General features: G+C 37.7%; 2 protein-coding genes across 3 annotated transcripts in view; one reads left to right on the top strand and one right to left on the bottom strand.

The window, feature by feature from the left end:
• The window catches only part of LOC127646626 (B-cell lymphoma/leukemia 11A-like), a 123,071-nt gene extending 107,327 nt beyond the window's left edge, over nucleotides 1-15,744 (bottom strand). The window contains exon 1 of one of the 2 annotated variants that reach the window (XM_052130385.1): nucleotides 15,606-15,744. In XM_052130385.1, the coding sequence (XP_051986345.1) occupies nucleotides 15,606-15,678 (73 nt within the window). In that variant the 5' untranslated portion in view covers nucleotides 15,679-15,744. The remainder of the gene's footprint in view (nucleotides 1-15,605) is intronic. The other variant, XM_052130389.1, reaches the window with a different exon arrangement.
• Nucleotides 1,514-26,452, top strand: pld5 (phospholipase D family, member 5). The gene is made up of 10 exons (XM_052130390.1): nucleotides 1,514-1,546; nucleotides 5,507-5,643; nucleotides 7,279-7,462; nucleotides 8,326-8,434; nucleotides 8,762-8,889; nucleotides 13,707-13,904; nucleotides 14,721-14,872; nucleotides 18,243-18,408; nucleotides 18,547-18,637; nucleotides 25,704-26,452. Exons 1-10 carry the CDS (start codon nucleotides 1,514-1,516, stop codon nucleotides 25,964-25,966), a joined length of 1,461 nt encoding a protein of 486 aa, XP_051986350.1. The 3' UTR covers nucleotides 25,967-26,452.
• Nucleotides 26,453-26,999: the final 547 nt, after the last annotated feature.

Consider the following 26,999-nt stretch of genomic DNA (forward strand, 5'->3'; position numbering starts at 1 on the left):
AGTGGACAAAAAGGGAATTACTTACCCTTAAATAAGCTTACTCTACAATTTGTGCTCTATTATCACAGGAAACAGAGAACAGGAATTCACACTGACCTAAGAGGGCAATATATCTTTAAGCAACTATTTAAATCCCAGGAAAGAAGGTAGTTTGTGTCTCATGAGTACAGACATTAATTAACAAAAGTGAGGTGAGATACAGCAGAAGTCTCCTGCCGTAGGCACTAGGCAGAATATGCTTCATTTACTGTACCCCACAGTACCAAGAATGTCTTCAGAATAAAACCCAGAGGAAAATGTAATTACTCAAAGGTTTCTCTTTTAAAAGACATTAAGATATTAATCCTTAATCATATACAAATCAACTTTGACTCAGATGTTTCTTCTAAAATGTCTTGAAAAGTCCAGCATTGATAAATCCACCATTGTGTTTTTATCTTAACAAGACAGACTACCTTGGTCAGGCAACTTTGCCAGAAAGACAATACTGGTCAATAAGCTCCACCAGCTAAATTTTGCTGGGTAACAGCATGTCAATACTAGTCCACCATCTAGACCAGCACTATACAAGAAGTTAATGGTCTAAGATGAAAATTTGATGAGAAATGTTTGTGTTCATATTGAAATCTCTTACTTTTGATTGCAGACTTTGGTACCTTGACAAACCTGAGCTCAGTTTAAGACAATGTTGAGATGTCTGAAACTCTAGAGAATGTCTTCTCTAGAGTATTTTTCTTAGAAGATCAGTCTGACAAGCAGCAGACTTAAACATTGATTCATCTCCATTGATTCTCATTTCCTGCCTAGGAGACACAACTGAGATGTTAAAGAGATTTCCTTTGTGATTATTCTTTCACACGGGATGACATAGGAAGTAGCGTACCGGTCACTCTTATACTTGAAAGATTGGTTCACAAGCTTAACAGGCAGTTGTAACGATGCTGAATTATTTATAGTGTGGACGTGTCAAGCTCATTTGTGCTTGCGCTGAACTTTCCTTCTACCCTGCCTGAGGGAAACTAAACAATACCTCAGAGATGCTTATAGCCAGAGGTTTGTGTTTTATAACACGTCTGTTTCTCATTCCTGACTTCTGCTGAAGCCAAATCAATTTTCTCTCTGCCGGGAGAGTTTTGCTTCACAGGGCAGGTGAAGAAGATTGCAGAAGGGAGGGGGGGAAGTTCTGTGTTAGCCCAGCATTGGATGTTTCGAGAGAGGGAGTGGACCGTATCTCTATTTCTCCTCCTCTCTCTCTCTGTCTCCATCATTATCGAGTTGAGCAGAGAGAACTACATACACATGCACACAGCCGGCGGAAGCAAGCATGAGCTCAGGGTGCTGAAACAAAAGGTATGCTATCTATCACCCACTACATCATTCCAGAGCCCTGCACACTCATTAGAGGTATGAGCGTACAAGAGAGGCTGAGCGGGACAGGTTACCAAGGAGACTGAAATGGTGAAATGCACTAGCGTCTCGAATTCCTGAAGTCTTAAGGAACTTAAAAGCAGTTATGCCAGGCTCAAATCAGGAGAACATAATGAAGGTGAGACTTAATTTTGTCTTCAAGCTCTCATCATCAACATCAGAATTTGCCTGCTTTAAAGTGTATCTGTATTTAAAGTTTAATTAAATGCTTATTTGCACCCTTATAAAATTAAAATAATAATAATAATATATATATGTGTGCGCTTGTGTGCGTTTGTGTGCGTGCGTGCGTGTGTGTGTGTTCATTACAAAAATGCCATAGATTGTTTGATAGAAAGCATGTTACATTTAACCATGGTAGGGATGTTCCATGCTTGCTTTTTCGTGGTCTTGTTAACCACAGTTAAAACTATTTCAAAAATATGGTGATTTTTCTTAAGGGCAAATGCAAAATAGAATCAAGGGATTTAAAGCCTGGAACTGTGTGAATTATGGACAATGCAGTTTTCCTTCTGTTCTCTTCTAATGCTCTGTAATTGAAGATAAAATATGTTACATGCTATAATTTTGTTTGTCTTAAAATTTCCCAGAGATAACTGAATTTGAATAAACAATAACCTGATGAAAGGAGTCCCAATTAAGTCGCACTGTCAGAATAATTTAGTCCTATAAACATTAGGGATTCACTTTTTACTTTTTATAGATGTTATAGATAACCTTCCAGTTGTTGATACCAGTAAATTTAAATCTGCATACCAACTGAAAATCAGTGCCTTTCTGTCTAATAAGCATCTCAGTGGAGCACAATATTGAATATTATTGGTAATACTAAAAATAATATCAGAATATAATAATATTAAAATATCTAAATGTTTCATTTATAATTTTGATTTTGTCCTTTCTCTTTTTTGATATGGAATGTTTTAAGTCTGAGAGGTGAAATATTTTTGGAATACAGTAATTTATTATCATCTCACAGCAAGGTTTACAGTACACGTCTAACTGTGTGAGGAGTTTTTGATTATGTCAGAATGCTTGACTCGGCAAGACTGAACTCTTAAAAGGTGCAGATAATGTTGGAAGTTACAGTAGGTCGGTATGTTATTTCAAAGGTGTCAACGCAGACAGTTCGGTGCAAATGCAGCATTAAGTTGACAGTATTTACCTTTGGGCAGAAAAGCTGAAGTTTTCCTTTGTTTACATACAACTCTAATCCTCTAGTTGCCACTGGCAGAGATCTCTGTTTTATTAGCTTCTTACAGTGGAAGAAATTTGAGTTATAATTTGTATTTAAAACAGATGCAAGGATTGTGTTGTACTATAGAAATATATTCTCTGATTACTACACTTACCATTTACTTCTCTTTTCTGACTGGTTGGATTTAAAAATATATCGTTTAAAAATAAACAATCCCAACACTAACTGATTACTGAATGATTTGATTTCAAAAAGTGTTTAGTCCCAGAGACTATTTAGCAGAGATGGGCCACTTCTATTAAAATTAATAATAGAAATTGGAACGCCTAATGGCCAGTGGATGTACAATGGAAAAGAGCCAATCACCTTTTAGATACAGACACCGCCTGTAAATCAACTTGAGAACGCACGTGCGCATTAGCTATACACGATTCCTGTGTTGTCAGATTTTACTGCTGATTTGAAATATTTTCTTTGATCGTAATCTTGACCAACCATTTTTGAGATTTCGTTCCCCCATTTTCCAGATAGGAGCTGCACTTTCATGACTGGAAATAGCTTTCAGCATTCCAGAGATGGCTGCTGATGGACTGACTTGCTAGAAAGGATTAGTTTATTCTCAAGTTTTTTAAGAAGTCTGAGAGTCCCCGTGATCCTTTAAATGGCTCAAAAACATACTTAAATCTAAAGTGTATATTTTTTGGATTTTGTCATTTACTTTCTCCTGTGTGGGGACAGCTATAAGTAAGCCATTCGTCTAAAACCAGTGGTGTGAATTTGGGATGGGACTTTCAGTTTTACCAACTAGTGGGGGGAATATTTGGGAAACCTGTTTGAAAACAATAACTTATTTTGCAAATATGTTTAGTGTCGAGAGAAGTTCTTAAATTACACCTTTAATATCGAAATACATTTTTAATACTTCATGACTTTCCTAATGTTTCGTGAATTGATTATAAACCAAATTTCAACTTGATATGATGCTTCAAACCTCCTCCGTGTAAGATGGAGAGAACCCATATATAAAACATGAGTCATTGCAACTAGATTTCTCTTGCTCTGATTGCTGTACACATTGTAGATGTGCCACTTTGTTAACTTTGATTTGTTTCATTGTATTTTTCCACAAAGTGTTTTTGTTGCGGTCTAATCGACCCGAAAATGAAACAGTGTTTTTATTCTGGTTAACAATAAGCTTTTTGAAAGTGCATGCCTTCTTTGTGATTCAACCACAGGTTAAAGCTTCAGTAATATCCATCTTATGGGTTTTCATTCTGTCAGAGGAACATATTAAAGGAAAGACTCACCCAAAAAGGAAAACAAAAAGACTTGCTTTTTGAGGAATATCCTGGTCATTCTTCTCCACAAAATTTAATTATTTAAACAAATCTGTTGTTGTAAAGCTCCAAAATGACAAATACACACCATAAAAGTATCCTAAAATTGCTCCACGTGACTTTTGCCCTACAAACCATGTTTTCTAAAGCCATACAATAGTTTTGGGTGATGAACACACTTTATTTGTTACTATTCACTGAAAACCTTCCCATTGACATTTAAATCAAATATGGCTCCATTAGACGTGCTGCATAAGGCTTGACGTCAATGATGTTTGGTCACAAGCCATGCAGAAAAAATGGCTGACACAACATTTTGTTGTCCATACGACTCATTTAGTTGATTTCAGAATTTCAATAGACTGTAGCGCTGAAGTAATTTGGACCATGTATATGATACTTTAATGGTGCTGGTTTTGTTATTTTGGAGCTTGACAGCCCCAGTTCCTATTCACTTTTATTACATGGAAAAGAGCAGCCAGGAAATTCCACAGAAGAAAAGAAAAGAAAATAGGTTGATTTTGAAATGACTGGAGAGTTGTTTTCACATACAGCATTGGGATCTGTAGGATCCAACACAAGAAAGTGAAGTCAATCTTAACTGAACATGAGTGTTTAGTGGAAAGAACAGTAATTGACCAAATCCACTTACACAGCAAGAAGGTTAATACCTTGCTTTAATGTGCACACTTTGAGGCATTGTTCTCCCCAGCTCTTTAATTAAACTTCACTTTGCATGTCTCCTTCAAAGGAAAATGATGTACAGTATATGCCACTCAGAAGACAGCTGTATACCCCTGTACACTGACAGAGGCCAACAGATGGGATGGGAGATGATCATTCTCTGGGGAGACACATTTAGAGAAGTTGCAGCGCTAAGCAAAAATGGAGCTGCTAGTTTGCACTTTTTTTGGAGGGAAAATGAAAACTCCAGATTTCCAACAGCACTCTGCGTTGTGAGCAATGGCCACACTAATGTTTATAAACATTTTCATCAATTTGGTTGATGCTTGAATACAGCATTAATTGGAGAGAATGGGGCCACTATGATGCATAGTGTAGATACTGTGAACGATCGTTTTATCTATCTTAATAGCTTAGAAATAGCAGCCGAGAATGCAGGGAAAGAGTTCAGTTGGGAATTTGAAACTGATGCTCTATCATTCTCTATCAACATAAGTTATCAACATTAGTTAACAACATTAGATAACATGAACAAACAAGTATTTGTTCATAATTATACCTTATGCTTTAACGAATGTTAACAAATGGAACCTTATTGTAAAGTGTTACCATAAAAGCACATATTTATTCTCGTGAACATTCAATACATTTTGCCTTTGAAATCTTATGCCTTCAGAAAATTTGGAATATGGTCTACAAATAGTATTGGCTAATTGTATAATACTTTTAAGTCCTTTTAAAGCTTTTAAGTGACCATATAATTAAAACTCAGGAGATTAGGTCAGGAAATGTTCATTCAGAAACCTGCTATTTAAGGGGAAATCTGATTTTAAAACCTCTCTTTGTATATCTAATGCAGTCGCAGCAGAAGTGTATTGCTGTGTTTGCACTCGTTTGCTGCTTTGCTGTCCTGGTGGCTTTGATTTTCTCTTCTGTGGACGTTTGGGGAGAGGATGAGGATGGTGTCACTGAAGAAAACTGCAGTAACAATTGTCGGTAAGAAGCAATCTTCACAGATTGTACACTGGTGTTATGTGCTCCATGTACAGTAGTAAGAAAAGTATGTGAACCGTTTGGAATTACCTGCATTTATGAATAAATATGTCTTAAAATCTGGTTATACCTTCATCTAAGTTACAACACAATCTGTTTTAACTAGTAACAAAAATTATTTGTACATATTTAATACATAATTTAAACATTAATAGTATTGGTTGGAAAAAGTATGTGAACCTGTATGCTAATGACATCAACAAAAGCTAATTAGATTTAGGAGTTGGCAGACCTGGCATCCAATGGAGATGATTTAGTACTGTTGCTAGAAGTGGCCATCAAGCCAAGATGACTCAAAGGGCACAGTGCAGAATGCTTAGTGGGGTCAAAAAGAACCCTAGAGTGACATCTAAAGACTTGAAAGAATCATTGGAACTGGTTAACATCTCTGTTCATGAGTCTACTATACAGAAAACATTAAACAGGCATGGTGTTCATAGCAGGACACCACGAAGGAAGCCGCTGCTTTCCAACAAAAACATTGCTGCATGCCTGAATTTTGTCAAAAATCACCTCGACACTCCACAATGCTACTGGGAAAATGTTTTGTGGACTAATTAATCTAAGGTTGAGTTGTTTGGGAAGAACACGCAGCACTACATATGGCATAAAAAGAGCACTGCATACCAACATGAAAACATCATCCCAACGGTGAAGTACGGTGGAGGGAGCATCATGATTTGGGGCTGCTTTGCTGCTTCGGGGCCTGGAACACTTGCCATCATCAAGGGAAAAATGTATTCCCAAGTTTATCAAGATATCCCACAGCATAATTTCAGGGTGGCTGTCCACCAGCTGAAGCTCAGTAGAAGTTGGGTAATGCACCAGGACAATTATCCTAAACATCAAAGTAAATCCACAACAGAATGACTTAAAAAAAGAAAATCCCCCTTTTGTATTGGCTCAGTCAGAGCCCAGACCTTAACCCAATAGAGATGCTGAAAATTACCTCAAGAGAACCATTCATGCCAGACATCCTAAGAATAGACCTGAGCTGAAGCAGTTCTATAAGGAATAATGTTCCAGAATTCCTTTTGAACGTTCTTTGGGTCTAATCCGCAGCTACCGGAAATGCTTGGTTGAAGCTATTGCTGCCAAAGGAGGATCGACCAGTTATAAAATCCAAGGGTTCACTTATTTTCCCATAGCACTGTAAATGTTTAATGGGATGTGTTCAATAAATACATAAAAGATTATAATTGTTTGTGTATTGTTAGCTTTAGCACACTGTGTCTGTCTATACTTTGTGGCTTTGATGAAGATGAGATCAAATTTTATGACCAGTTAATTCAGAAAACCAGCTAAATCCAAAGGGTTCACCAACTTTTTGTTGCCACGGTATAAAAATACACAGAAGAGCACTACCTTCATACAGCTCTGTTTTGTACCTTTAGCCAACATAAGCTAATTAGTTTCATCTTTGAAATGTATCATCTTCTTTGGGATAGTACTGTAAATAGGCTCCATTTTTATTTCATGTTGACTTGAAAGAATTTACTAATGGACAAATGTTTTTATGCATGAATCCATTGAGAAGTTGGCAAACTTCTGATGTACCTTTGATGCATATGCTCTTAGTGTTGTGCTTGTGGAGAACATTCCAGGAGAGCTGTCCTTTAACCACAATAGTTCAACCAATATGCCTCTCATTGTGGGTCTCAACCACCTTCTGGACCAAGCCAAACTATCAGTTGAGATTGTATCCCCATACTGGGCTCTGACCTCCACAGACCAGGGGTCACAGCTTCATTCTGCCTATCAGGTTAGATTTTAGGACTTTACTCTTCCAGTTACACCATTACAGTTGATTATTTCAGCTTTTTGACATATATGCACTCTTCAAACTGTTCTTATTTTTGTATTCATGTCAACATTATAAATTACTCTCATTGGTAGAATCTACTCTAATGTACTCAAGTTGATTCAGTTGTGTTAAATAAAATGTTTGACTTTAAGGGAGTGTTCTGTGTTCAATACAAGCTAAGCTCAATCGACAGCAATGTTGATATCCACAAAAATGTATTTAAATTCTTGCCTCCTTTTCTTTTAAAAAAGTAGAAGAAGAAGAAGAAGAAGAAGCAAAAATTTAGGTCACAGTAAAGCACTTACGATGAAAGTGAATAGGGCCAATTTTTTAAAGGCAGAAATGTAATGCTTATCATTTTATAAAAGCACTTACATGAATTCTTAGGTTAAAACTTGTGTATTTTTTGAGCTGTAAAGTTATTTAAATCGTCGTTTTTGGGGGGGGTTTCTGCATTTTACAATGTAAAATTTACACAGAAAAATCATGTTAACACTCATATTATGTCTTGTGGCTATACTATTAAAACAGTGAGTATTTTAACGTTTACTGATTTGCCCCATTCAGTTCCATTGTACAGTAAGTGCCTCACTGTAACCCAGATTTTATTTATTTTTTTATGAAAAAGAGGAATAAGTTGAAATTATTTTTGTGGTAATCAACATTAAGCAACAAATGCCATTGATTGTGTTTAACTTGTATTGTATTGCGGTTGTGAATTAGTTTAACCTCATTCTACATTTACTGTAAAATATTCACTTGTTATTTGTTGGCATATATTGCTTAGCAACTACAATATAATGTATTTTTCCATTCTGTAGAGTCAGTTTTTGTTTCAAAGATTGCTAAGTCTGAAGTCTCGAGGTGTCAAATTAAAGATCGCCAGTGACCAGCCCAACTCCACTGAGCTGAAGAGCATGTCTGACCGCTGTGAGTATATGTTGTTTGATGCATTGAATTCCGTCTGCATTGGGATGTTGAATACAGTGCTGAAGCAGTTCTATCAGATTAAAAGTTAGTTGATCACACACACACACACACATTCATCCATCTATCAGACTTGACAATATTCTTTGGGCTTTCTTGCTCCAGCCCCACTATGCTACTGTCAAGGTTAAACATCACCAATGTGCGATATTTGACTGCCGATCATTTATGCCAGAGTTGAATGACCGACAGATTTTTCTTCAAGGTTGAGGGCTTCATAGATCCCTGCTATAGCCCACAAGCCCATATGTCTGTCTGTCTCTCTCATAGATGCAGAGGTGCGCTACGTCAATATGTCTGCCCTCAGCAGAGGTAGACTGCTTTCCTCCTTCTGGGTGGTGGACAGGAAGCACATTTACATTGGCAGCGCTGGCATGAGCTGGATGGAGTTGTCCAAGGTACTGAATTCAACCATTTACCACCACTGAGAGCTCCTGTGGAATTAACACACAGACTTAGCTCTTTATTAGGAATACTATGGTTCTAGTAAAGTGCCTGAGGTGGTCTTCTGCTGTTGTAGCCTATCCACCTTAAGTTTCGATGTGTTGTGCCTTCTGAGATGCTATTCTGCTCACTACAATTGTACAGAGGGTTAATCTGAGTTACCAGAGCCTTTCTGTTAGCTCGAACCAGTCTGGCCATTCACTGTTGAACTCTCTCTCATCAACAAGGCATTTCCGTCCACTGAACTGCCGCTCACTGGATGTTTTTTATTTTTGGCACCATTCTGAGTAAACTCTAGACTGTTGTGTGTGAAAATCCCAGGAGATCACTAGTTACAGAAATACTCAAACCAGCCCATCTGGCACCAACAATCATGCCACAGTCCAAATCACTGAGATCATATTTTTCCCCATTTTGATGGTTGATGTGAACATTAACTGAAGCTCCTGACCCGTATCTGCCTGATTTTATGAATTTCACTACTGCCACACGATTGGCTGATTAGATAATTGCATGAATATGTAGGTTCACAGGTGTTCCTAATAAAGGGCTCAGTGAATGTATTTTCTTACAAAAAAGTATGAATGTATTGCCTCAATGCAACTAATAACATTAAGAATCCATGAACCCTGACATTCAAAGAAGTTATCAAAGACCCTTTTCTGTTTGTTGCTGTAACACAGCAGTTTTACAAAGTATGAGGTGCAGCTACTAGGGTTGCAAGGGCAAATCAGGGGAGGTTTATTAGTAAATTATTAGTAAAATTATTATTAGTAGCAAAAATAATTTAGATATAATCACAGTTTAAGGGTACAAAATCGGAGTCTGTACCCATCGTACACTATGCAGTTTTCTCAGACTCAGATCTGACACAAACTCAGGACTGAAAATCGCTGCTAAATTAGGTGTTAAAGTCTTGTAGTGTAATATAGTGTGTAAGCCTTAACGCTTTTAATATAATCTTAAATATTGTCGTTGTACTTTATTTTATGATGGAGTATTGCCTGTTTCAATGTCACAAACTCAAAGACTTCCTCAACTCATTACCAGATGTCTCTCTCACCCGAGTTCTGAGAGCTTCAGGAACTACACTTCCCAGCATGCCTACCTGTACTGATTACTCCCACACCTGTTCCTAGTTCCAAGGACTATTTCAGCGCTGCACTCACTTTACTCTTTGCGAAGTCTTGTTTTATCTAGCTAACATTTCTGAGCGTTTATACTGTTGTTACTGCCTGCCTGCGTTTGACTCCTGCCTGTTTACCCACCGTTTGATTGTTCGCTGCCTGCCCTGAACCTCACCTGTTTCTGACCATGTCTCTCATCTGTCTACGCTGTTTCATTGCTGGAGAGTTACCCTGCCTGTTTGTTTATGATTTGCACCTTTACTAATAAACAACACATGGATCTAAACTTCAGTTCTTCAGAGTTTGTGTTGCATTCCCAAACCAGCATGTAGATCATTCATTATTAAGGAGAATTTAAGCCTAATTTACAATGTTTTTGCTACTTAGAAAACAATGCTTTTGGAGATGAAGTACTACTTACTTGCAATTAATATTCTACTTAATGCTTCGGGAAACCCAGTCTAGTAGATTAGGGAGTGGATTTGTTCCTTTATTTTTAATTTTTTATATTTTTATCGGTGGGTGCTTGCAGTGCTAGAATGCTTAAAGTATTCTTTGCTTTAGCTGTTTGCACAGAAAAACCCTCTTGTAAAAGTTTTTGTGACTTTAAATTCAATCATACACATTTAACGCTGACTACCAAGCCTGGAGTCGCAAGTTCGAATCTAGGGCGTGCTGAGTGACTCCAGCCAGGTCTAATAAGCAACCAAATTGGCCCGGTTTCTAGGGAGGGTAAAGTCACATGGGGTAACCTCTTGGTCACTATCAGGTGGTTCGCTTTCGGTGGGGCACGTGGTGATTAGTGCGCGGATGCAGCGGAGAATAGCAGTAACACACTCACACTCGTCTCCGCAGTAACACACTCAACAAGCCAAATGATGAGATGTTTGGATTGATGGTCTCAGACGTGGAGGCAACTGAGATTCGTCCTCCGCCACTCGGATTGAGTCACTACGTCACCACGTGGACTTTGGAAAATGGGCATTCCAAATTGGGGAGAAAAGGGGAAAAATCATAAAAATGTAGACGGACATCTTTGATGTGCTGTGTTGTGTCTTCGTGTGCTGTTTTATGAGTAAAAAAAGAGTACACATTTATGGTGCATTCACACTGTGTTGGAATTACCGTAATTGTGAATTTCTGAATGCGCAAAACCATGCACATCTTTGTCAAACTCGTAAATGTACAAGTTGGAAACTCTGAATTTAATGAAAGCTCTGACATGGCAACTGAAGGAGAAAAAAAGGCAAATAGAATATTGCAGTGGACACAAGCAATTTGGTGATAAAGTTATGAGAATCACTTATCATAACATGTGTACAGTTTGCCTACAGCAGATTGTATTTTTCAGATATTATTACAGGCAAAGTAAATAGCAAGTATGTTTTTTTCCCACTCACAATCTGTCAGAGTAGTCGGACTGAATTGATTACCATTGGACAATACATGATACTTGATAAAAGATCATCAGAGTGTGTGTTTTTGTCATTTACTTTATCATATTTTTTATGTACTTGTAATAAAATCTGCAAAGTACAATGTCTGCAATCAGGGTTGGAATGGTTACTTTTAAATGTATTCCTCTACAGATTAAGAATACATGCTGTAAAATGTAATTTGTAACATATTCCATTAGATTACTCAAGGTCAGTAACGTAATCTAGATACTTTGGATTACTACTTCAGCACTGGCAGATTTTTTCACTTATTTTGACTATAAACAAATCTCCTAGTACAGTAAGACAAAACTAATTTATCATCTAATGTGGATTTTCTTTATAAAATATAAATAGTGTCTGATAACAGGTACATGTAAAAGGGCTAGAAATAGCATTTTAGCTTAGCATAAAGCTAAATGTTCACATGCCATTTACACAAGGTTAACTGTTTCTGCTGCTCCAAACTTCAAAACCCCACAGAGTATACACAAGGAGATCATCTTTTGATCGTTTAACATCATACATAGCTATGTGACATAGCCTCTTTCTGTTTGTATGAATGTAAGTAACGCATCATAAAAAAGTGTTTCACTGTTCAAACACTCCTCAGATCACATCATTTATATGGATACATGTTTTCCAACTAAATAGACTAAATAAAATAAAAAAGACTATAAAGAAGTTATCTTTTCAGTAATCAAAATACTTTATGAATGTAAATTTATTCTAATTCCAACTATTTAAATTCGACTGTAGTGGAACTCCAAGGTGCTGGAGAGGAGGGTTCGGCCGATTGTCGAACCTCGGATTGAAGAGGAACAATGCGGTTTTCGTCCTGGCCGTGGAACGACGGACAAGATCTTTACTCTTGCAAGGATCCTGGAGGGGGCCTGGGAGTATGCCCATCCGGTCTACATGTGTTTTGTGGATCTGGAGAAGGCGTATGACCGGGTCCCCCGGGAGAGACTGTGGGAGGTGCTGCGGGAGTACGGGGTGGGGGGGTCCCTTCTTAGGGCGATCCAATCCCTGTACGTCCAAAGCGAGAGCTGTGTCCGGGTCCTCGGCACGAAGTCGAGTTCATTCCATGTGGGGGTTGGTCTCTGCCAAGGCTGCGCTTTGTCACCAATCCTGTTTGTGATATTCATGGACAGGATATCGAGGTGTAGTCAGGGTGGGGAAGGCGTGCGGTTCGGTGGGCTGGGGATCTCATCGCTGCTTTTTGCAGATGATGTTGTCTTCATGTCATCATCGGTCCGTGACCTTCAGCTCTCACTGGATCACTTGGCAGTCGAGTGTGAAGCAGCTGGGATGAGGATTAGCACCTCTAAATCTGAGGCCATGGTTCTCAGCAGGAAACAGAAGGAGTGCGTACTCCAGGTAGGGAATGAAGTTTTGCCCCAAGTGAAGGAGTTCAAGTACCTCGGGGTCTTGTTCTCGAGTGAGGGGACAATGGAGCGGGAGGTTGGCCGGAGAATCGGGGCAGCGGGGCGGTATTGCACTCGCTCTATCGCACCGTTAGTCACGTAAAGAGAGCTGAGCCGAAAGGCAAAGCTCTCGATCTACCGGTCAATTTTTGTTCCTACCCTCACCTATGGTCATGAAGGTTGGGTCATGACCGAAAGAACTAGGTCGCGAGTACAAGCGGCCGAAATGGGCTTCCTCAGAAGGGTGGCGGGCTTCTCCCTTAGAGATAGGGTGAGGAGCTCAGTCATCCGTGAGGAGCTCAGAGTAGAGCCGCTGCTCCTTTGCGTTGAAAGGAGTCAGTTGAGGTGGTTTGGGCATCTGGTAAGGATGCCCCCTGGCCGCCTCCCTAGGGAGGTGTTTCAGGCACCTCCAGCTGGGAGGAGGCCTCGGGGAAGACCAAGGACTAGGTGGAGAGTTTACATCTCCACACTGGCCTGGGAACGCCTCGGGGTCCCCCAGTCAGAGTTGGTTAATGTGGCTCGGGATAGGGAAGTTTGGGGCCCCCTGCTGGAGCAGCTGCCCCCGCGACCCGACTTCGGATAAGCGGTTGAAGATGGATGGATGGATGGATGTAGTGGAATACAGTTACTAATATTTTGTATGTTAAGTATGTAATCCCATTACATGTATTCTGTTGATCCCCAACCCTGTCTGCAATGATACTGTTATTCTGTCATCAGCTTGAATCTTCTGGTTTTTCAAAGTCTATCTGACCCAACTTTTTCCTGTTTCCTCTTTCAGCTGAAGGAACTTGGTGTGATAGTTTTTGACTGTAGTTGTCTGGCTCTAGACCTGCACAGGATCTTCTCTTTTTACTGGCAGCTGCAGTACAGAGACTACATCCCCTCTATATGGTCCAAGAGAGTCACAGCTGTGTTCAGCAGAGATAAACCAGTCCAGCTTAGACTCAACAATACTGATGCCTCTGCTTATGTGTCGGTGAGATCAATATACTGTATGTCTCTTCTTTTTCCCTTTCTTTGCAGATGTAGCCTACTTTTACTGTAAAATAAATAGGAGAGACCGGGACTACTGTAAAATCCAATTTAATTGACATTACTTAGTTTTTTTTAAGGCAATCAGTTTGCATTATTGCAGATTACTCTAATATAATAGACTACTCTCTATATAAAATGTGTAATATTTGTAATTTTGCATATACAATATAAATGTTTCAACACTGTGTAGAAAAACGATTAATTGATAGCAGTAAGCCTCTTATCATTACATTAAATTTGACATATTACTGCACAAACATGTCAATACCAGTTCCACAATTCAATGCACTTTAAAGTATGTTTTACAATCTATGTCCATTTTAATTACAAATATTTTGACGTAAACCGCCCTTTCATTGGCTTCACTGGATCTTATTTGATTAGATAAAAGATCACTCACTCTGCAGGTAATTTATCCCAGTGAGCCTTTTCCACACCAAGCTGTGCCACATGTGAGGATATTAGGCAGCACACTCTAATTTGAGCATAATGAATCTTGGCTCCCTTCCAGCGACAAGATGTTTACCAGATGCATCTAAGACATCCATCATCCCATTCAAATGAATAGTGCTGTTATGATAAAGCTATAGGGAGACATTTCCAGCTCACTTATAAATTTCTTCCTTTGACAATGATGTATGCACACAGAAGTCTGTCTCATTACTTTGCACTGGTTTGCTGGCCTTAGAAACTGAAGATTTGACAGCTAAGAAACTTTAAAACTGCTTTTTTATTATTCATCCCCCTTTCTTCATAGACATCACCAGAGCTCTTTTGCTCCAAGGGTCGAAGTAGAGATATAGATGCTATTCGGCATGTTATCAGAGAAGCGAAGCAGTACATCTACATCTCTGTAACAGATTACCTGCCCTTAGTCAACCGCAGCTATCGAGGATCAGCAATTATAAGGTAATGCTTTTATATATACAGGAACAGAATATTTTATACATTTCTGATCTGCATAAAATGGCTGTTAGAAAATAAGTAATATAGTAATAAATATCAATGAGGTTTATTCTTAAAATAAATCTTCTAATAGAAAAAGACAATGGCAGACAGGGAAGAGTACAGGACCTGATTGAAATCAGTCATAATTTTTGCAATTCCATTTGGTACCAAAATTACACACTTCAGCTATGTAGGAATAGTCCACTCAAGTATGAAAATTATGTCATAATTTAGTCACCCTCATGTCATTCCAAACCTGTATGACTTTCTTCTTTGGAACAAAAACATGTTTTAATAAATATCTGTCTATTCAATACAGTTACAGTGGATAGTGCTTCACTTTAAAGCTTAAAAAAGTGTCTTGACTCATAAAAGAAGTCAATAGCCGCTTTTCCACTACTGGGCCAGTGCAAGCCAGGACTATCAACTGGCCAGCTGGGGCTAATAGCTTTGGACCTTGAGCCACAAGACCAAAAACTTTCTGCGTTTCCACAATCTTGCCAACAGCCCCACAGTGTTTCCCTAAAACCCGCCCTGAATACGCTGCCCTGGTACCAACATCATACCACCTGCCCTTTTCACAAGCAAAAGGGAAGCTCAAGCTGAGGTATTATGCTATCTAGTTAGAACATCGAGTTTATATTGAATATAAACATTAGCTAGCTGGCAAGATAAATTAGCGATAACAACTCACCGACTGTAACTGCCATGATGTCCCGAGTGGTCTCTCCACTGTCCACAGCACACTGTCTATGAAAGTTGGTCATCAAACCATGGTCATGGTCACCAAACCATGGAAAGTAATTTCTTTGGGCACTGCTTTGTCCATTGTGCATTTTGTATTTGTACTGCGCCCGCATTTGTACTGAACCTGCCTGAACCTGTACCATTGTGCGCTGGATACATATCCTGACAAGTTCAGTTTAACTCCGCCTTTGAATTGAACCCGCCTCAATCCCCGTTTGGCCTTGTTTGCCCCAAGGGTAAACACCGGGCCAAATGACAAAAGCCCCAAGGAGGATGAAGCCCCGGAACTGACAGAGGGAATGCAACTGGCACTGGCATGCACTAGCACTATGCAGTTTGGCCCGATAGTGGAAACGTGGCTAATGTAGCTTGTGCAACATATACCAAGTCTCCCAGGTGTACAAGAGGTTTTGATGAGAAACTATCTGAAACTGAAGTAATTTTTTAATGAATATCTTGACGTCCGTTGCACGTTCATGAGTTCACAAGTGAACACAGGAGTCCCTGTAAATTAGTTTTTCTCTGGATTAAAATTTTTATATCTAAGTATTTCTAAAAATATTATGGTAAACTTATGAACATAGAACATATGTATATTATCAGTGTATGGAAGGCTTTTTTTTTAATTACATTGAATGATTGAATAAAGTTTTAAACTGAGATATCAAAACTGTCACAATTATGAATCTGAATAAGATACTCAAGATACTTTCTCTGAAAACATCTTATGCCTTCTACATATGTGTATTTTTGTACTGTATCTTAAGAGAATTTAAAGACCTCTAGTTAGTTTAACTGGAAAACAAGATACAGATTCTGATTGATTACTGAAATCTGTATAAAAAAAAAACAACATTGAAAAGTTGTAGACAAAATTTGATGTTGGTTTGACAAAACCTTGTTTGAAAGTTCAAAATATTGTCACAAGTTTGAACATAGATGGATAGATAGACAGACAGACTGGCAGGCAGTTAGGCTTACCGTAATTTCCGGACTATTGAGCGCACCTGAATATAAGCCGCACCCACTGATTTTTAAATAAAATATTATTTTAAACATAAATAAGCCGCACCTGTCTATAAGCGGCAGGTGCCTACCGGTACATTGAAACTTTACTCAGGCTTTAACGAAACACGGCTTGTAACAAAAATAAATAGGCTTTAACGAAACACAGTGTGGCAGCGGGGGCGTGGTCAAGCGCCCGTCCGGGAGAAAAGCGGTAAGGCGCTTACACCTGAGCTAAATTATGTCTAACACCGGTGTCTAATTTGTCACCGTGTGACAGTTTTCCCAAGAAGGACACGTGAAGCAGGGCACTTGAAATTAGACACCGGTGTTAGACATAATTTAGCGCAGGTGTAAGCGCCCTTACAGCTTTTCTCGCTTGACCACGCCCCCGCTGCCACACACGGCTTGTAATAAAACATTTGCAGTAAACAGTAGCCTACCAAGAAAGTCATTGGTCACTATCTTCCTCGTCCTGTGCACTGAAACCACTGAAGTCATCTCTTTCGGTGTCGGAGTTGAATAGCCTCAGATTAGTTGTCTTTTCCTCACGCTGCTGTTTCCAATGTCTTATCATCGACTCATTACACCAAGCTCCCGTGCAGCAGCTCTATTTGCTTTTCCAACAGCCAGATCAATCCGATCAATGCATTTCTCCGTGTCTTGAGGGTGACAAAATGACTACCGTAATCAGAATGATGGGAAGTTTGAGCGCGCTCGATTTAATCTAAACAGTAAACAAAAAAAGTTGTTTTGACCTTAACCCGTTCAGCAATTTCATTGGTCTAATGAAAGCTTCACGCTGCCAAAAAACTGAGCACGTCACCGAATGTTTTTTTTTTTTTTAATAAAATTTGAAAGCGGGAAAAATCCATATATTAACCGCGTCATTGTATAAGCCGCGAGGTTCAAAGCGTGGGGAAAAAGTTGCGGCTTATAGTCCGGAAATTACGGTACTAGGTGATGCTATCATGTTCTAGCATGTTGCTAGGTATTGCTAGCATGTAAATAGATGTTGTTAGCATGTTGCTAGGTGTTGGTAGCATTGCTATTGCTAGCGTATTTTAGCATGTAGCTAGGTGATGCTAGGATGTATCTAGGTGTTGCTAGGATGATTTAGCATATATATTGGTGTTTGGTGTGTACTTTTTGGAAAAAATCTAGAGATCTGGCAAACTAGCTGCAATGCCACAAATTTAACACTCATTATTTCTACATCTAAATGAGATTGTGATTCACTGCAAATATTTGCCAGAAGTTTGCAGCTTTTCACAGGTAGTGGTGCACCTGCAGCAAACCTTTGGCAACAATGGACAATTTGCTGCAAAGCTCATTTGCATGTAAAAATAATCAGTGGAGAATTTGCAGCAAATTTGCCATGAACTCTCGATTTTTGTAAGGATGCATGTGCTAATAAAGACTTTTTAAAAAAGAGTGGCATTGTTATTTTGCTTTTTTGGACTGATTTTGGGCCCTTGACCATAGAGCACCTTGCCTTTTATACCCTACATTTGGAGTACTTTTACTTTTGGACATTTTTAAGGTCCACAATGTTTTATTTGTTATATTGTTGCTTCAGGTACTGGTCACCAATAGACGAGATGCTCCGGGAGGCTGCAGTTATGAGAGAGGTTAAAGTTCGACTTTTAATCAGTCTGTGGACACATACACATCCACTGACTTTTAATTTCATGACATCAATGCAGGCGCTGTGCACAGGACTGCCTAGCTGCTCGATAGAGGTGGTGAGGAATGAATCTATTTCGATTGATCTATTTATATAATCTATTGATTAAATGTATGTGCGCACACCCAAAAATAATATATACAATATTTTTAAATATTCTGTATATTTCTGCATGTATGCATTTGTTTTGAATCAGAAATTTTACAGAGGCAAGGAACAGATGGGAGGATTTCAGCACAGAATAAATGAGAATAAATACATAGTGACAGATAACGCAGTATATATTGGTAAGATTCTGTTTTTCTCTCTCTTTCTCAATATCGATTTCAATTTAGTGAGCTTTACTGGCATGAAAATAAACCCTACATAACATTTTTATTGCCAAAGCTGAAGTATGTAACTTTTTCCGCTTTACAATATTTTCTTCTTTCCTAGCTTAATATGTAGACAACTAGCATGGCATTTATATGTCTTTTTTTAAAATAATTGCTCTTTTTTTAAGCAACCGCTTCGACCCGTTTAGGAACTAAATATTTGGTTGTTTCGATTTGTTTGTTTTTCTTTTTCTTTTGGTGGGGGGGGGTTAGAAAGCTGTTTTGAAAACAAATATTATTTTCACAATTCCATTTGGTGGTGCTAATTGGGCAGAAATTACATACTTCAGCTTTAACGTTAATTAAGCAATAGCTTAGCTATTAAAAGGCTAGATTAAAAGGTAAAGATCACATTTTCAGGATAGATTTTTTAAAGTCAATTTCTCTATAGAATTAACTTAAAACCTTGAATTGATGTAAAGCCTTGAATATTCCTGAAAATTCAACTTTTTGGTTAAAATTATTATTAATAATTTATTATATACTGAACAATGGCAGAATATGTCTTGGGCTTTTATTATGTTCATTTCTTTCCTCATGAGCTAAAAATATGATAATATTGAAATATCAGTTGTGGAAAATAGAATTCACATATATATATATATATATATATATATATATATATATATATATATATATATATAAATGTAAGAGGGTTTTGGTCTCTTCTATGCCAATAATTGAAATAATTCACTTATATACAGTATATAATAGAGAAAATGGGCAAGACACGTCTCTCTCTCTCTCCTTTCCTAATGTCTGATGCAATATCATTTTTATCAAGTCATTTTATTTGCATAACGCTTTTCACAACACACATAATTTCAAAACAGCTTTACAGAAAATTATACTTCAACAGAAAAAACTGTAATATACTAATGATTTTGAGTTATAATAGTGCGGTTTAAAAAAAAGAAAGAAAATAATACATCATTTTAAATTGTTATTTGGCTGATGAAGGCTGCAATTAATGTATTATCTACATATTCCATTTTATGACTGAATTCCATATTTTGACCAAGGTGATGCAGGTAGAGGTCAGTAAGGTACACTGCAGTTCGACTGTAAGCTTGTGTCAGTTTAATTTCTGGTGAAGTGTCTAGTGTCCATTGAAGTATCCCATGTCTGACAGTTGGTGCTAGCATCAGTTCATCCTCTGTGAAGTCCATCGTAGTAGACGGAAGTGATATGAGGCAGGACCATATTTGGATGTCATGCAGGACCAGGGCTGGATCTGGCAGGCTCTGGTAACCTCAGGATATGTATCCCGAGGTTAAGACAGGGAAACAAATAGAAAAATAATTAGCGTAGATGCCATTCACTTAAAAATGGGATTATAGAATATGAGATGTGTTTCCAGTTCCAGCATAGATAACTATTGCAGCATAACTATGAGTTGATAGATAAATTAGGTGAATGCCTGGGGGAAAAGATGAGTCTTAAGTCTTAACTTAAACTGAGAGAGTGTGTCTGAGTCCCAAACCATCTTCGGAAGACTATTTCATAGTTAATGAGACAAACAGGAAAATGATCTACCTCCTTTTATTGATTTTGATATTCTAGGTATTATCAACAGGCCATGAACATGATGGAATATAGCATGATAGAAGGTCACATAAGTACTGTGGAGCTAGACCATTCAAGGCTTTGTAAGTAGTAAGAAGTATTTTAAAATTAATATGAAATTGAACAATTAGCCAATGTAGCGATGCTAAAATTGGGCTGACATGATCATATTTCGTGGTTCTAGTCAGCACTCTAGCTGATGCATTTTGAACTAACTGAAGTTTATTTATGGAACCTGCAGGACATCCTCCCAGTAATGCATTACAATAATCTTGACTTGAGGTCATAAACACATTAATTAGTTTTTCGGCATTAGAAACAGAGAGCATTTGTCATATCTTAGCAATTTTTCTGAGATGGAAGAATGCTGTTATACAAACATTGGAAATGTGGTTTTCAAAGGACAGATTACTATCAAGTATAACACCTATGTTCTTAGCTGCAGAAGACGACATGACAGTACATCCACTGAGAGTCAAATAATATTTTTGCGTCTTATTTTTAGAGGTTTCTGGTCCAATAATTAGTACCTCTGTTTTGTCAGAATTGAAAAGAAGGACATTTTAGCCATCCAATCTTTGATATCATTGATACACTCTGCTAACTGGGAGAATTGTGAAATTACGCTGGGTTTCTAATTCCAAGGTTCCTGATCATGTCTCCCAGGGGAAGCATATATAATGAGAAAACGAGAAGCTCTAAAACTGATCCATGTGGCACTCTATACTTAACTTTAGTTTGATCTGAAAATTCCTCATTTACACAGACTTGTGGTAGCTGTTCGATAAATAGGACCTAAACCAAGCTAATGCCTATCCACAAAAGTCAACATAATTCTCAAGTCTATCCAAGAGAATTTTGTGATCTATGGTGTCGAAGGCAGCACTAAGATCTAAAAGCACTAGAAGAGAAATGCAGGCGCAATCAGAAGATAAGAGCCAGTCAATTGTAACTCTGATAAGTGCAGTCTCTGTACTATGATGGTGCATAAATCCTGACTGAAATTCTTCATATATACCATATTTTTATTTTATTTTTTTAAATTAACATAGTTGGGAGGACACTACATTTTCTAGTATTTTCAACATAAATGTGAGATACGAGATCAGTCTATAATTAGCCACATCTGCAGGATCAAGCTGTGGTTTCTTGATAAGTGGTTTAATAACTGCAATTTAAAATTTTCTTGGAACATGCCCTAAGGATAATGAGGAGTTAATAATATTAAGAAGCGGTTCTGAGATTACAGGAAACACTTCTTTTAATTGCTTGGTCAGAATTGAATCTAACATGCATGTTGTTGATTTTGATGTTTTGATAAGTTTGTTTAGCTCTTCCTGTCCTTTGACAGCAAAGGATTTAAGTTGCTCTTGGGGAATAATATGAGACACTGTCTTCAAATGTGCTATTGCAGATGGTTGCATAATTCCAATTTGTTTCTGATGATTTCAATTTTATCAGTAATTTATTAAAAAGTTATCAGTCATTACTACTGTGCTGCGATGGAATATCTGGTTCAGTCTAAGCTTTATTCCTTACTAATTTATCCACAGTACTGAATAAATACCAAAGATTATTGTGATCATTTTCTATGAGTTTGCTAAAATATGCAGACCTGGCTGCTTTTAGAGCCTTTATATAGCTTCGAGCTGCTCTCTTGAGAACATGAGCGTGATCATTGTACCATGGCGCGAGGCTTTTCTCTTTAATTTTCATTAATCGAAGGGGGGCAACACTATCAAGAGTGCTAAAGAAGGGGACCTGGGTAGCTCAGCAAGTACTGACGCTGACTACCACAACTGGAGTAGCGAGTTCAAATCCAGGGTGTGCTGAGTGAATCCAGTCAGTCTCCTAAGCAACTAAATTGGCCCGGTTGCTAGGAAGGGTAGAGTCACATGAGGTAACCTCCTAGTGGTTGCGATTAGTGGTTCTCGTTCTCAATGGGGCATGTGGTAAGTTGTGCGTTGATCGTTGAGAATAGAACGAGCATCCACAAAAGCAGAGGCAACTTGTCCTCCACCACCCGGATTGAGGTGAGTAACCATGCCACCATGAGGACCTACCAAGTAGTGGGAATTGGGCATTCCAAATTGGGAGAAAAGGGGATAAAAAGGAGTGCTAGAGAAGACTGTACCTATAATTTCTGTGATTTCAAAAAGTTCTTCTAAAGTTTTGGGTTAACTGTGTATTTGAGACAAATCTGGAAGGTAATTAGTGAAGTTATCTTTAGTGGTCAAAAAATAGTTCTACCCGATCGATAACATTATTATTCCTTTCTTTTTATTCTGAGCTTGCAAGATGGCCTATGTAGCACACCACATAGCGCACTGTGTGTGCAAAATTTGATGAAACTTTAAGCATGCCAAGTGCCTCAAAAACACCCAAATTGAGGAAGAAAGGAATTATAACAATACATTACCATGGAAACAGTATTTAAGATATCAAATATGCATTTACAATTTTACATCAGCAGTGTCTTGACATTATTCTAAAGAATTTTGAAGCATTAATGTAAACAGAGGGCTATTTTTAAGTCTGTGAAAAGCGCTATACTTCCTACTGCCTGTTGGTGGAACTATGACAGTCATCCATAATAGCTGCATCAAAGTGATTAGCCCTCATTACCAAACATACTGCTGAATTTTCATCAAAATCACACAATGCACACAGAAGATATAAGGCATTTCCTGTTTTGAATTTTTTGCCATATATGTATGCTTCGTCATGGCGACACTGTTCAAAACATCAAAAATATGTTCGCAATTTAGCATTTACAGTGTCTTGGCATGATTGGCAAATTTGGGGCCAGTCACATGAATACCATAGGAGGCATATTTAAAAGTTCAGAACCTGTGATTTTCACAAAATCAAAAATGGCGGTGAGTATGAAAGTTGTTTGGCTTTATGAGAACTATATATGTACTAAGTTTTGTGACTCTAGGTGAAAATGGGTGTGCTACAGATCCCCCCTTACATGCCCCCCCTGCAACTTTGCCCTGCCCTAATGGCCGACGACTCTGATGTGTGTGCAAAATTTCAAGAGTTTTCACGCATGTTAAGTACAACAAAAGTAAATAAAAATAATATTATTAATAAATGTAGCTGCAAGTAGCGATGATGGGCTTAAGCACCATGGGTCCAGCTCCACCTGGTGGCTTTCAGAAAACAATGTAAGTTGGACACATGCATTTGGCATTTAACATTATTCTAAACAATTTTGATGCAATTTGGGTAAAGACAAGAGGACTATTTTAAAGTCTGTTGTAAGAGCCACGATTCCTGCTGCCAGGGGGTGGCACTATGACTGTCTCAAAATAGTCACATCCACGTGATTAGCCCCCAAGACTAAATATACATCTCAATTTTTATCTAAATCATACATTGCACACAGAAGATTTTACACACTTCATGTTTCCCATTTTTGCCATTGATTTATTGCCTTGCCATGGCAACATTGTCCGATATATAACAAATCTTTTCACAATTTAGCATCTTCAATGTCTTGGCATAATGTTGTCTAAATGTGGTAATAGTCTCATGAATCCCCTAGGAGGTGTAATTAAAAGTTCAGAGACTGCAATATTAAAGAAAAAAAAATGGCTGACTTCCTTTTGGGCGGAGCTAAAGACTAAAATTATGAAAGTTGTCCGGCTTGGTGAAAAATATATTTACCAAGTTTGGTGACTGCAGGTGAAAATGGGGGTGCTACATAGGCCATCTTACATGCCCATTTTAAAGGGTGCACTACAGAGCCCCACCTACATGCCTATATGTGAACTTTTGCCCAGTACTAATGGCCGACGACTGATTTGTGTGCAAAATTTCATAAAATTTCAAGCATGCCAAGTGCCTCAAAAACACCTAAATATAGGAAAAGAGGAATAATAACAATGAATACTTTGCCATGGCAACAGTATTTAAGCTATACAATATTCCTTTACAATTTCATCAGTGTCTTGACATTATTGTAGCAATTTGGAAACAATTCAGGTAAACACAAGAGGGCTATTTCAAAGTCTATTATAAGTGCCACACTTCCTGCATGTTTTTTTACCCCAAAATACCGAAAGCCTTGAAAAGAATAATATAATTATTATAATAATCATATGGTCTCCATACTTTCAGTGCTTGGGCCCTAATTAGTGATTTGGATGAAAGTGATCTAATGTTTAGTAGCCTACCTTTTTATGATGTTTATCTTAATTTTTTATTTTTATTTGTTCAAGTTTGAAATCAATAAAAACATTTCCAAATGACTTTGTGAGAGTTTGTGTTTGGTAGTTTGGGGAACAGACACAGTCTTTATTTTATATCTAGGTGATACAGTTGCTATGTATATTGTAGTTTATGTGACCTGTGTGATGTCTCAAGACAGCTAGCAGACATTCAGATTAGTCAGTTTGTATGCTTCCTGACCTGGGCCACAGTTATTAAAACACTATCACCATTAAGACTATGAGCCAAATTACTAGAGAGGAGAGCGGTACCTTTCCTGGCAGGATGGAGTCCGTCTCTCTTAAGCATGTCAGGTCTACCCCAAAAACTTGTCCAGTTGTCTATAAATCCCATGCTATTCTGCGGACACCACTCAGACATCAGCCATTCAGCAACACTCATCTACTATAGACCTCATCACCACGACGAGCAGGGAGGGGACCAGAGCATATTATGGTGTCTGACATAATTTTTGCAAGTACACACCTCTTTAACATTATCTTTAGTGATATCCGACTGGTGAAGCCGGACATCGTTTGTGCCGATATGAATAACAATCTTAGAAAATCTACGTTTTGAGAGCACTTGTAAATTTGACTTGATGTCAGATGCTCTTGTACCTGAAACGCATTGTACTATGGTGGCTGGAGTCTCTATTTCCACATTTCTTACAATTGAATCACCTATAACTAGGGTGTTTCCAACAGGTTTCTCAGTGTGTGCATTACTGAGTGGGTAGAATCTATTGGAAATCCTAGCAGAAATGGGAGAGTACTATCGCTTTGCCCTACGAGTATGCTGCCAAGACGTCAACCAAACACCCTGCTGCAGGGGCTCTATAGCCGGAACCAAAGTGTGTGTGTTGCTCACTGTAATACCTGCATCCGAAACAATATTAACAGGCTTCTCTTTCTCACTGGCCTCCACTAGCGTTCGAATGCGGGTCTCTAACTCATTAATCTTCTCCATCAGCCTGACCAATTCCTTTTATTTATCACATGTAAATCCCTAAGGGGTGACGGATGAAGCTATCATAAACATGTGGCATGCAGTGCAAGTAGCAATAATATGTGCTGATGCCATGACTTACAGAAATCTATCAATTTTCCAAAAGTAATTCATTTATTATTGTATGTTTAAGTGTTTTACTCATACTTACCATTCACATGCATTAATATCAAAACTCTCTGTCAATAAGGGAACCTTGACTGGGTTGGCAGTGACTTTGCCTTCAATGCAGGAGTTGGACTGGTGATTCAGGAAACGCAGAGTGAGCGGGAAGGCCAGGACTCTCTTTTAGAGCACATAACTGATGCTTTTCAAAGAGATTGGTTTTCACCTTTCACATTAAGCCTGCTCACTGGCAGCAAGGTGCTACAAGAGAGCCAACATGGGAGACAAAATCTGCAGGCTTTGAAAACAAAACCAGAGAGTGTAAATGAGCGGAGGGAAGTTCTCTGAAGTGGGACCATTAAGCCAGGGACTTATCTGTGCCTTGGAACATTTGTGCCATGACTCAACTCATTCCAATTTTCAGATGCTGTCAATAGAATTGAATAATTATCTCTGAAGGACTTCTATACAGGAAAACATTTTTTGTACGTGCTTTTATTTTTCCATTACAGCACAGCAGGCTCAATAAAAACGTAATTATTCTCACACTGAACAGTTATGTAATGCATAGGTATTTAGATAAACAGTCAGTACACTGCAAAGCAAGATTTTTGTCATGTTTTCCAGGTAATATATAAACATCCTTTAAACAAGATACAGTCATACTTGAGAAGCAAAATAAGTATAAATCTGACCGAATCTACTAATATTTATGCTTAAAAAAATTATTTGCTAATGGGATGAGAAAAAATAAATGAAATTTGAGATATATTCTCTGAAAATAATTTTGCTTCTCAAGTAAATATTTGTTTTGAGGAGATATTTTAACTGGAAATCAACACAAATTTTTTTATTAAGATTTATATATAATATATATATATATATATATATATATATATATATATATATATATATATATATATATATATATATATATATATAACTAAAATAAAGAAATGTCTCTGAATATTGGAGTAAATGTTATATATATATATATATATATATATATATACATTATATATATATATATATATATATATATAAATAACATTTACTCCAATATTCAGAGACATTTTTTTATTTTAGTTTTTATTTATTCAAAAACATAAAACTGCTCATAAATATTTTTCAAGAAAGCACATTGCCAAAATTGTATAATCATTGTGTAAATATTTTTTCTTGAGAAGTAAAACAGGTTCAGTGGGATCATTAGCATACATGCTTTTTTAAATCAATTACATTTTTAGAAGACAAAAAACATTCAGTAGACTGCAAAGCAGTATTTCTGGTTAACAATATTAATTTTCTGCTAGAATCAAAATAAGCATAAATCTAACTAAATGTATTGATATTCATGCTTAAAATGCGAGAAAAAATATTT

The sequence above is a fragment of the Xyrauchen texanus genome, chromosome 7, assembly GCF_025860055.1.
Source record: "Xyrauchen texanus isolate HMW12.3.18 chromosome 7, RBS_HiC_50CHRs, whole genome shotgun sequence".
Classification (NCBI taxonomy): domain Eukaryota; kingdom Metazoa; phylum Chordata; class Actinopteri; order Cypriniformes; family Catostomidae; genus Xyrauchen; species Xyrauchen texanus.

What these genes read in the sequence shown, in the direction of transcription:
- pld5 (XM_052130390.1), top strand. Translation starts at nt 1,514, where the DNA reads ATGCCAGGCTCAAATCAGGAGAACATAATGAAG. An exon ending in CGAGGATCAGCAATTATAAG is followed by an intron (nt 14,873 to 18,242) that starts GTAATGCTTTTA and finishes TTGTTGCTTCAG; the next exon opens with GTACTGGTCACCAATAGACG. An exon ending in CTAGCTGCTCGATAGAGGTG is followed by an intron (nt 18,409 to 18,546) that starts GTGAGGAATGAA and finishes GTTTTGAATCAG; the next exon opens with AAATTTTACAGAGGCAAGGA.